Source organism: Leuciscus leuciscus, assembly GCF_965113295.1.
Source record: "Leuciscus leuciscus genome assembly, chromosome: 14".
Lineage (NCBI taxonomy): Eukaryota > Metazoa > Chordata > Actinopteri > Cypriniformes > Leuciscidae > Leuciscus > Leuciscus leuciscus.
The window spans coordinates 29,547,847-29,560,036 of record NC_138738.1 but is presented as its reverse complement, the minus strand read 5'-3'; the positions used below and the strand labels follow the sequence as shown (position 1 = coordinate 29,560,036).

General features: G+C 49.3%; 1 protein-coding gene across 1 annotated transcript; it reads left to right on the top strand.

The window, feature by feature from the left end:
• Window positions 1-3,354: 3,354 nt before the first annotated feature.
• On the top strand, window positions 3,355-4,902 carry LOC309514025 (uncharacterized protein; the record flags this gene model as incomplete). Its single annotated transcript, XM_082190140.1, has 2 exons — window positions 3,355-3,904; window positions 4,103-4,902. Exons 1-2 carry the CDS (start codon window positions 3,382-3,384, stop codon window positions 4,900-4,902), a joined length of 1,323 nt encoding a protein of 440 aa, XP_082046266.1. The 5' UTR covers window positions 3,355-3,381.
• Between the last annotated feature and the right edge of the window lie 7,288 nt (window positions 4,903-12,190).

Sequence of the window (12,190 nt, the reverse complement as noted above, 5' to 3'; positions counted from 1 at the left end):
CCCACAGCCCTTTTGTCGCTGTGGAAAGCGGTGCCACCTCCTCCCATGGTGGCCGTGTCTGCATTTCCACCCACTGGAGCACTGGCTGTATGTCCATATCGGCCTCCTGCTGTTGTCTCCACTGCGTTGCTGAGATAATAATAATAATAATAATAATTCATTACATTTATATAGCGCTTTTCTCGGCACTCAAAGCGCTTTACATAGAAGGGGGAATCTCCTCAACCACCACCAATGTGCAACATCCACTTGGATGATGCGACGGCAGCCATATTGCGCCAGAACGCCCACCACACACCAGCTTACTGGTGGAGAGGAGACAGTGATGAAGCCAATCAGTATATGGGGATGATTAGGAGGCCATGATGGACAGAGGCCACTGGGATTTCTAATGACCACAGAGAGTCAGGACCTCGGTTTAACGTCTCATCCGAAGGACGGTGCTCTTTGACAGTATAGTGCCCCCTTCACTATACTGGGGCATTAGGACCCACACAGACCACAGGGTGAGCACCCCCTGCTGGCTTCACTAACACCTCTTCCAGCAGAAACCTGGTTTTTCTCAGGAGGTCTCCCATCCAGGTACTAACCAGGCTCAACCCTGCTTAGCTTCAGTGGGCAACCAGTCTTGGGCTACAGGGTGACATGGCTGCTGACGGAGATATCCGCTCGCAGCACACTGCCACCCCGGCCCGGCTGACGATGGCTGCCTCCTGACCCTGTAACTCCCTCTCTCGTGTCTCCCTCCGATCGCAGTGGCGGCATCCTCCCTCCGCACAGGGTCTGCGGGACAGGGCGTCGGCGTTGGAGTGGCGGGCTCCCGCTCTATGCACCACTTTAAAGTCATAGGACTGTAGCTCCTCCATCCAGCGTGCTACCTGGCCTTCCAGCTCTTTAAAGTACATGAATTGCAAAGGCCAAATGGGAGAACTTTGAACTGCCAGAGGCCACGGCTTGTGCAGAACGCTGTCTTTGGTTTGGCAGCGGGAGAGAGAGGCACCTGCCAGTATCCGGACCTCAGGTCCAGCGACGTGAACCAGGCGGACCCCGCTACCTGGTCCAGGGCTTCATCAACCCGTGGCAGGGGGTAGGAGTCCTTCTTTGTCACCCCATTGAGCCGTCTGTAGTCCACACAGAACCCCCACTGACCGTTCCTCTTTGGGACCATGACCACAGGGGCGGCCCACGGGCTGTCAGACGGCTCTAAAATGCCCGACTGCTGCATCTCCCACAACACCTTGTCTGCTGCTTCCTGGCGTGCCAGTGGGAGGCGACGTGGGCGTAACTTGATAGGCGGGCTGTCACCTGTATCTATGTCATGCTGTATTAGGTGTGTGCACCCCACGTCACCTTCTTTAAATGCAAAAATGTCCTTGAACTGTAGCAATAGTTGCCACAATTCTTTGCCCTGTTGGGGGTCTAGGTGAGAACAGTTCCGTCGTCATATGCCCCGTACTGCCAACACGACACTTCCCTCCTCCATTTGGGGGAGCCGGGCTGCTAATGGGTCAGAGGCCCGGCTCTTAGGAATCTGTGTAGTGTGTGCTGGCTGTGGCGCAGGTGGGGCGGCTAGATGAGGTGAGGGGGGGTAGTGGGGGTGGCGGCTGGCGTGTTCCGAGCAGCGAGGGCTGTAAAGTGCCTCTGCTCAGCTGTGAGTGGGGGGGTACGGGGGTCTCGAGGGGTCCCTACGACGGGGTCGCTGTTGGCTTCAGCGGTGTTTGCTGACACCATGGTTACCTGGGGGTGTTGTAGGGTTGAGGCCCAGGGGGGGTGGAGCCATGTTGACCGGACGTTCCCCTGGGAAGCACAGGGTGGCCTCCGCCAGGTCCAGCCGACAGCCCGTGTTCTTCAAAAAGTCCAGTCCGAGAATGCAGGGGTCCTGGACTGACGCCACCCACACCGGGTGGCGCACTGTTTTACCGCCCACCACAAATGTCAGTGTCCCTTTGCCTTTCATGGGTGACAATTCCCCAGTCACCGTCCGCAGGTGGACTGCTGTTGGCTCCAGCACAGTTTGCCTGGGGAGCACATCGGGCCGCACTAATGTCACTGTAGAGCCGGTGTCGACCAGCGCCACACACGTTACTCCCTCCACAGTGACTGGAATGTGGCAGAGGTCCCCAATTGAAGTCCGGCCCACTACCGCCACCGCCATCGGGCCAGCCATGCCTGAGGATGTATGTGGGGGGCTGTGGTCGCTTGCAAGTCGCAGCAGCACGAATTACGTGACCAGCAACATATTTGTGATTCCAATATTGTGTGTAGTTAACGTGGTCCGCGTTGCCCCCTCTATGCGGACCCGAGGTCGTTTCCCCGGTGTCTGGGTGCTTTTGGGCATGAGCGTACCAAGTGACCGGGTTCCCCGCAGCCCCAGCACAGTCTAGTAGTGCGGTCAGCGCGCCGCTGGGTGCCCAGGGAAGCTGCCCGCACCAGCTCTGTCAGCTCCGCTGCCCATGCTGGTGTTTGCTGATCCTCCGCTGCTGCTCTGACATGGGGACTGTTGTGTTCCTGTGTGGGCATTGTGATGTAGGCACGGGCCGTTTCTCTCTCTGACGCCCTCTCCAACACCTCCTGCAGGGACCGAGGGTGTGTCAGCTGTACCTCCACACGCAGTTCGGGCGGTGATAGGGCTCGTGGGCATGCTGCTATATGCTCTGCGGGTAAGGCTCTCAACGTCATTGGCTAGTTGCCGTAGCGGCTCGCCGTGTCTTCTGTATCTGTTATTCAGTTCATTGCGGAGGAGCTCCGATCCCGTAAAGTTCCCGAACCGTCGCTGGAGAGCCCCCACCAGTGCGATGTAGTTCTCTCTGTCATCTACGTCTAAGAGTCTGGATGTGAATACCGTGAATACATCTACGTCTGGATGTGAATACCGCAACGGATACCTTATTCTCCACTCTAACCTCTTCTCTAGACAAAATCTGCCCTCTCTCCTCCAGGCCTGCACGCGCTACTCCCTCTAACCCCTGGTTATCTGAGGTTCTTCGTGAACATCGGACGGAACTCAGGGCAGCGGAGAGGAAATGGCGCAAATCAAAAGACACATCTGATCTAAGTATGTATCAATCTCTCCTCTCTTCATTTTCTGTTGATGTTCATGCTGCTAAATCTTCCCACTTCCACAACAAGATCAAAAGCGCCTCTAACTCACGAACACTCTTCAAGACATTCAACTCTCTTCTCTGTCCACCCCCACCACCAACCTCCTCTTTAACTGCTGATGATTTTGCTAACTTCTTCACCGACAAAACAACAACTATCAGCAGTCAGTTCTCTGCTCCAGCTCCACACACACAGGAAACCAAACCAACCTCTCCCACAGCCAATACCCTTCTCTCCTCCTTCTCGCCGCTAACCAAGGAAGAAGTATCTAAACTTATCATGTCCAGTCATCCTACCACCTGCCCTCTAGACCCCATCCCCTCACACCTTTTACAAGCCATCTCTCCCACACTTCTACCAGCACTCACACACATCATCAACTCATCCCTCCACACTGGCACTTTCCCTACTGCATTCAAGCAGGCTCGGGTAACCCCACTGCTAAAAAAACCAACACTAAACACATCATTTGTAGACAATTACAGACCTATCTCTCTCCTACCATTCATTGCAAAAACACTTGAAAGAGCTGTTTTCAACCAAGTAACATCATTCTTGTCTCTGAACAACCAGCTGGACGCCAACCAATCCGGCTTCAAGAAAGGACACTCAACTGAGACTGCATTACTGTCGGTCACAGAAGCCCTACGGATCGCAAAAGCTGCTTCCAAATTCTCAGTTCTCATTCTTCTGGATCTGTCTGCTGCCTTCGACACTGTGAATCATCAGATCCTTATGTCCAGCCTCTCAGCACTGGGCATCACAGGAACCTCCCTCCACTGGTTTGAGTCCTATCTCACAGGTAGGTCCTTCAGGGTCGCATGGAGAGGCGAGGCATCCAGAGCACATCATCTGACCACAGGGGTTCCTCAGGGTTCAGTTCTTGGTCCCCTCCTCTTCTCCATCTACACCACATCACTGGGACACATCATACAGGCGCATGGTTTCTCCTACCACTGCTATGCTGATGACACACAGCTCTTCCTCTCATTTCAACCAGATGATCCCACAGTAGCTGCACGGATCTCAAGCTGTCTGGCGGACATCTCGACATGGATGAAGGAACATCACCTGCAGCTCAACCTAGCAAAGACTGAGCTTCTCGTCCTCCCTGCCAATCCGTCTCTGCAACACGACTTCACTATCCAGCTAGACTCATCATCAATCACCCCATCAAGGTCGGTCAGAAATCTTGGAGTAACAGTTGATGACCAGCTGACCTTCACAGATCACATTTCAAAGACAGCTCGATCATGCAGGTTTGCACTGCACAACATCAGGAAGATCAGGCCTTCCCTAACTGAGCATGCAACACAACTTCTCGTCCAGGCCCTGGTCATTACTAGGCTTGACTACTGCAATGCTCTTCTGGCTGGACTTCCATCATGTGCAACTAAACCTCTACAAATGATTCAGAACGCTGCAGCTCGTCTTGTCTTCAACGAGCCCAAGAGGGCCCACGTCACTCCTTTGTTCATCTCACTGCACTGGCTACCTCTCTCTGCTCGCATCAAGTTCAAGGCACTGACACTTGCTTACAGATCTGTCACAGGCTCAGCTCCGTCCTACTTTCACTCACTCCTACAAGTCTACATCCCTACCAGAAGCCTTCGATCGGTCAACGAGCGACGTCTCGTGGTCCCATCACAGAGAGCCAAAAAATCACTTTCCAGAACATTCTCATTCACAGTTCCATGCTGGTGGAATGATCTCCCCACCGGCATCCGGAATGCAGAATCCATGACAACATTCAAAAAAGAGCTAAAAACTCTTCTCTTCCGTGAGCACTTAACCTCATAAAAAAAAGATTTTTTTATTTTTTATTTTAATTGTATATATATGTTTATATTCCTGTAAATTCTCGCTTATCGGGCTTATGCTACTCTGAATAATGCCTGAACTTCGTATTTTGAGCACTTCTTGCGTTGTTTTTGCCTCTTCACGATGACTTGCTTAATTTAGTCCCAATTTGTAAGTCGCTTTGGACAAAAGCGTCTGCTAAATGACTAAATGTAAATGTAAATGTAAGAGTAGCAAGCATGCTAAAGCCTCGTCCGTAAGGCACTTCGCCAATTGTAACGCTTTGGTCTCTTGCGACCAGTTCTGTGATTTAGCAAGCAGTTTGAATTGTGCATGAAAAGCTTCCCAGCTCACCTTCCCGTTGTACTTTGGAGTTTTCACGGAGCTAGCCGCTACCACTGTTATTGTGGACTGGGCGCCACCATTGTTTTTTACTTCTGAGCTTCCCGCGCCGGAAGTGACGTTGGTGTCTGCGCCCCCCTCCGACTTTAGCTTGTGGGTAGCGGAGCCTGCATGTTTCCGTCTGTCAAAGCCAGCCTCGGAGGCCATCGCTTCCATCGTGCCCCTAAGATGGCCTCTGCTGTCCTCCAGCCGTCGCAGCTCCCTTTGTAGGTCACAGAACGTCCATTCCGCGGCTCTGGCTCCTTCTCCGTCACTCACCTCCCCACGCACACTGTGTTGACACGGTCACGCTAACGCTAACTAAGCTAACAAACTAAACTGGTCCCTAACTAGTAGTGCAGGGTGCACCCTCGGTCTTCCTTAATCCCTTTTTCCGAATTTTTTTCTGCTGACACCAGTGTAGCATCTCACAAGAGGCCAGAATTCAGTTAACTTGTTTATTAACCAGAAGCACAACGTGCAGACATTGGAACACAGCGGCCGTGTTTTGGCCCAGAACAGAAAAAAGAGCAGAACTTCCTCAACACAAACGCTATATCCCCAGGGAGCCCGCCCCCTCTCCCCAGGCCGCCAACCAACAGCGCGCCCGGGGTTACACAGAGCTGATTGACAGCCACACAGCCATTGACAGTCGCTACAGTATGTGCGAATCCAAAAGAGTAGGCGAGAATTACCTGGGTGACGTACTAATTATCGCGAGATTCGGACTTAAGTGCGTTCGAATATGCCTACTTTCCTACTATATAGGAGGCGAAAACAGTAGCCTACGTGAAGGAAGCAGTACGTTCGAAACATCAGTATTCATAAAAGAGTAGGCGAGAAGTTCCCGGATGGCTTACTGCTTCCGGCCAGTGCTCAACCGATGGATCCTCTTCTATCCCAGGAGGCCACGCGAGAGGACGTCATTATCAAACATCGCAGAGATCGGCGACGCGGGTGCTTTCAAATGTGAGTAAACACGGTTCCTTGTGTTAAAATTGCATGTGTTGAACTTCTGTGGAGTAAACTGTTGAATTGCTGAAGGTGTAAAGACGTTACACAGTATAGTATAGTTGTGATTTTGCTGTAAAAACACGTTTTATTATGTATAACGTTAGCTAACAGGGGAGCTCCAGTAAGGACACATAAGTTACTTCTCTAACGTGGATTTACATAAACCATATATACATCTTAAAGACGCTTATTATGACCGCCGCTAGCGTAGCTAGCCGGTCATATAGGGATTGTCAAAGTTTTTTTTTTTTTTTTTTTTTGTCACCTTACTGAATTTTTCGTCAACGATACCAGGGACACCGAAGCACCGGGGAACATGAAATTTGGTGGGCATGTAGCCCCACTAGACTTCTAAGGAAAAATTTCGTTTGGTCCCCGGGGGCCACTCCCCCCCCGCGCTGGGCCCCCCCAAACCCCCAAAAATGCAGTTTTTCCTAAATAACTACCTGAACCGTGGCACCGAGGATGAAGAAATTTTTATGGTATGTTGGTCTACTAGACTTTTACGGAAAAATTTCGTTTGGTCCCTGGGGGCCACTTCCCCCCCCGCGCTGGGGCCCCCTTAAATTTTTCGTCAACGATACCAGGGACACCGAAACACCGGGGAACATGAAATTTGGTGGGCATGTAGCCCCACTAGACTTCTAAGGAAAAATTTCGTTTGGTCCCCGGGGGCCACTCCCCCCCCGCGCTGGGCCCCCCCAAACCCAAAAAAATGCAGTTTTTCCTAAATAACTACCTGAACCGTGGCACCGAGGATGAAGAAATTTTTATGGTATGTTGGTCTACTAGACTTTTACGGAAAAATTTCGTTTGGTCCCCGGGGGCCACTTCCCCCCCCCGCGCTGGGGCCCCCTTAAATTTTTCGTCAACGATACCAGGGACACCGAAACACCGGGGAACATGAAATTTGGTGGGCATGTAGCCCCACTAGACTTCTAAGGAAAAATTTCGTTTGGTCCCCGGGGGCCACTCCCCCCCCGCGCTGGGCCCCCCCAAACCCAAAAAAATGCAGTTTTTCCTAAATAACTACCTGAACCGTGGCACCGAGGATGAAGAAATTTTTATGGTATGTTGGTCTACTAGACTTTTACGGAAAAATTTAGTTTGGTCCGCGGGGGCCACTTCCCCCCCCGCGCTGGGGCCCCCGTAAATTTTTCGTCAACGATACCAGGGACACCGAAACACCGGGGAACATGAAATTTGGTGGGCATGTAGCCCCACTAGACTTCTAAGGAAAAATTTCGTTTGGTCCCCGGGGGCCACTCCACCCCCGCGCTGGGCCCCCCCAAACCCAAAAAAATGCAGTTTTTCCTAAATAACTACCTTAACCGTGGCACCGAGGATGAAGACATTTTTGTGGTATGTTGGTCTACTAGACTTTTACGGAAAAATTTCATTTGGTCCCCGGGGGCCACTTCCCCCCCCCCCCGCGCTGGGGCCCCCGTAAATTTTTCGTCAACCATACCAGGGACACCGAAACACCGGGGAACATGAAATTTGGTGGGCATGTAGCCCCACTAGACTTCTAAGGAAAAATTTCGTTTGGTCCACGGGGGCCACTCCCCCCCCGCGCTGGGCCCCCCCAAACCCCAAAAAATGCAGTTTTTCCTAAATAACTACCTGAACCGTGGCACCGAGGATGAAGAAATTTTTATGGTATGTTGGTCTACTAGACATTTACGGAAAAATTTCGTTTGGTCCATGGGGGCCACTTCCCCCCCCGCGCTGGGGCCCCCTTAAATTTTTTTCGTCAACGATACCAGGGACACCGAAACACCGGGGAACATGAAATTTGGTGGGCATGTAGCCCCACTAGACTTCTAAGGAAAAATTTCGTTTGGTCCCCGGGGGCCACTCCCCCCCCGCGCTGGGCCCCCCCAAACCCAAAAAAATTCAGTTTTTCCTAAATAACTACCTGAACCGTGGCACCGAGGATGAAGAAATTTTTATGGTATGTTGGTCTACTAGACTTTTACGGAAAAATTTCGTTTGGTCCCCGGGGGCCACTTCCCCCCCCGCGCTGGGGCCCCCTTAAATTTTTCGTCAACGATACCAGGGACACCGAAACACCGGGGAACATGAAATTTGGTGGGCATGTAGCCCCACTAGACTTCTAAGGAAAAATTTAGTTTGGTCCTCGGGGGCCACTCCCCCCCCGCGCTGGGCCCCCCCAAACCCAAAAAAATGCAGTTTTTCCTAAATAACTACCTGAACCGTGGCACCGAGGATGAAGAAATTTTTGTGGTATGTTGGTCTACTAGACTTTTACGGAAAAATTTCATTTGGTCCCCGGGGGCCACTCCCCCCCCCCCCGCGCTGGGGCCCCCGTAAATTTTTCGTCAACCATACCAGGGACACCGAAACACCAGGGAACATGAAATTTGGTGGGCATGTAGCCCCACTAGACTTCTAAGGAAAATTTCGTTTGGTCCCCGGGGGCCACTCCCCCCCCGCGCTGGGCCCCCCCAAACCCCAAAAAATGCCGTTTTTCCTAAATAACTACCTGAACCGTGGCACCGAGGATGAAGACATTTTTATGGTATGTTGGTCTACTAGACTTTTACGGAAAAATTTCGTTTGGTCCCCGGGGCCACTTCCCCCCCCGCGCTGGGGCCCCCGTAAATTTTTCGTCAACGATACCAGGGACACCGAAGCACCGGGGAACATGAAATTTGGTGGGCATGTAGCCCCACTAGACTTCTACGGAAAAATTTCGTTTGGTCCCCGGGGGCCACTCCCCCCCCGCGCTGGGCCCCCCCAAACCCCAAAAAATTCAGTTTTTCCTAAATAACTACCTGAACCGTGGCACCGAGGATGAAGAAATTTTTATGGTATGTTCGTCTACTAGACTTTTACGGTAAAATTTCGTTTGGTCCCCGGGGGCCACTCCCCCCTCCCCGCGCTGGGGCCCCCGTAAATTTTTCGTCAACGATACCAGGGACACCGAAGCACCGGGAAACATGAAATTTGGTGGGCATGTAGCCCCACTACACTTCTACGGAAAAATGTCGTTTGGTCCCCGGGGGCCACTCCCCCCCCGCGCTGGGCCCCCCCAAACCCAAAAAAATTCAGTTTTTCCTAAATAACTACCTGAACCGTGGCACCGAGGATGAAGAAATTTTTATGGTATGTTGGTCTACTAGACTTTTACGGAAAAATTTCGTTTGGTCCCCGGGGGCCACTTCCCCCCCCCTGCGCTGGGGCCCCCGTAAATTTTTCGTCAGCGATACCAGGGACACCGAAACACCGGGGAACATGAAATTTGGTGGGCATGTAGCCCCACTAGACTTCTACGGAAAAATTTCGTTTGGTCCCCGGGGGCCACTCCCCCCCCCCCCCCGCGCTGGGCCCCCCCAAACCCAAAAAAATGCAGTTTTTCCTAAATAACTACCTGAACCGTGGCACCGAGGATGAAGACATTTTTATGGCACATCAACCTAGCCCATAATCACTCATTTGTGATTTGCGCCCCTCCCATAAAAAATGAAAATGCAATATTATTCTGCTTTAATCGCCCCTATCTTCAGTGGAGATGTTCAGAACTGCACCATATTTCATGTGTATGATTAACTTGACAACCTCTGGGGGTTTCCTCTGCTAAGTTTTGTAGAATTTCATCCATGGGGGGGTATAAAATAAATTCATTTATGTGCACATTTAGTGACTGTACACTCATCGGCCTGTAGATGGTGCTGTTGAGCGAAGGGTTGCTGGTTTAGGATGATACTGTCACACACACACATGCAGGAATACAAACAAACGCAAGCATGCACACACACTGACATCCACACGCACAGACACACACCCATACACACACATACAAATCCACATGCACAGACACACACACACACAAACACACACGCGCACACATGTACGCACACATACATACACGCACAGACACACACACACACACACACACACACACACACACACACACAGACACACACATACACAAATACACACACATACACACACACACACACACACACACACACACACACACACACATGCACATACTATTACTTTTTTTAGGTATATACATAAACACGCAATACAGCCAAATTACTCCACGTCATTTATTTTTGTGGAAAGCCATTGCAGGCCTGAGCGGCGGTCATATTTTGTACCGCGATGCGGTACATCTAGTTTTAAATGTCTATTTACACCTGACAGGAAACTCAACATAAAACATGAAATAGACATCTGAGTGATGAATGTGTGCTATTATGTAGAACAAATCTATAAAGTAACTAAACATAAGTTATCTATTTTATTTGTCCATTACTGTTGATAAATTGAGGGACATTTATGTTGGATAAAAAGTTAAAACAACCTCAACATGTAAATGTAGTGTTGAGCTCATAAATCACAGAGGTAATGTGAATCTTGTCTGGATGTTACAGGGTCGGATGAACAGATGTGTTTATCCAGTGGAGAGTGGCTCATGAAGCTGAATGCTGCCATCAAAGGCTTTGAGTGAGTATAATACAGAAATTAATAACAACAACTATTTAAATATTAAGTTGTAGTTTATTTTAATTATTATTGTAATTTCAAACAGAGCTATTACAGCACTTTTCTGATTCTTGATTTCTGTGCATTTGCTGCAGATCTTTTGTGGTGGAGCAGGACCTGCAAGGAAAGATGATGGCGGCATTTGTGAAAAAAAGCGTTTTTATCCTCTAAATAATACTGAAATCAAATGACATTGTGTGGTTGAAATGACTGCTTTTGTGTTATGTTTGTGCATTTTTGTAGGATCTGAAATGTCAGCAGGCTGGTGTGAGCACTGAGGATGAGAAGCCCAGAGCTGAATCCTGGAGATGGTGCCATGGACGAACACTCCACCTGCCCTTCTGAGACCCTCCATCACTCCACCTGCCCTTATTGCCTCAGATTGTGAAGCACAACGCATCACGCAACAACCTCAGGCACGAAGGAACGGCTCACCTCTGGCGGTCAGCTGATTCATCAGAATAAAACCGCAGAATGGGAACCGCTGTGTTGAGATGGCAATAGGATGTGGGGTTCAGTGCCTGTAGCCTACATACATGATTGTAGTTTGAATAAAGCTTTGTTTCATGTGTTGACTTGTATGCATTTGTTTATTGTGTGATGGTGACTTTCATTCATTCTTTTACTAATTTATAAAAATGTCTCATTGTTGTCAGTAAATAAAATATAATTATTTAATTAATGCTTTATTTAATTGTTTGAATGAAAATGTAGATATGTTTACTATATACACATCTAGAGTGTATTCATGCATAGCTATGTCATATGACATACATTACATTTTGTTTGTTTTATTGAAATATATCATTTTCAGTAAAAAGTAATATAATTATGCCGCACACAGCCAAAAATGTGATGTCCACGTATGTGGACACGGGGTCGTAGGAGGTTATGGTATGATGTTGTACAATGACTGACTACAGTAATTTGAAGAACCCATTTGATCACATTTATTTGATTCCTTGCATGCGAAATAAAGATTTGAATTTGAGTAACTTAACTGAAGTAAAAATTTGTAATTGACCACAGACATTGATTATTGATTATTATTATTAAAATATTACTAACTATGTGATATGTGAAATATTCCATCACTCCAGATCCAGGAGAGCTGCTTTCTCTCAGACGGCTGGTCAGGAGGTTTGGAGACCCGGTTCTGATGACCGTGATCAGGATACGCTGCCCCGAGATGGACAAAGTAAGTTACACAATTTCCTTACTTGAGTGAAATTAAGTTACAGATACTGCTGGTCAAATATTACTCAGTTACAAATAAAAGTTGAAAAGACTGATTTTTACTTAAGTACAGAAGTAGCCTACTTGTTTTTAAAAGTACTTAAGTATCAAAAGTAAATTAATGTCAATGCATTGTTTT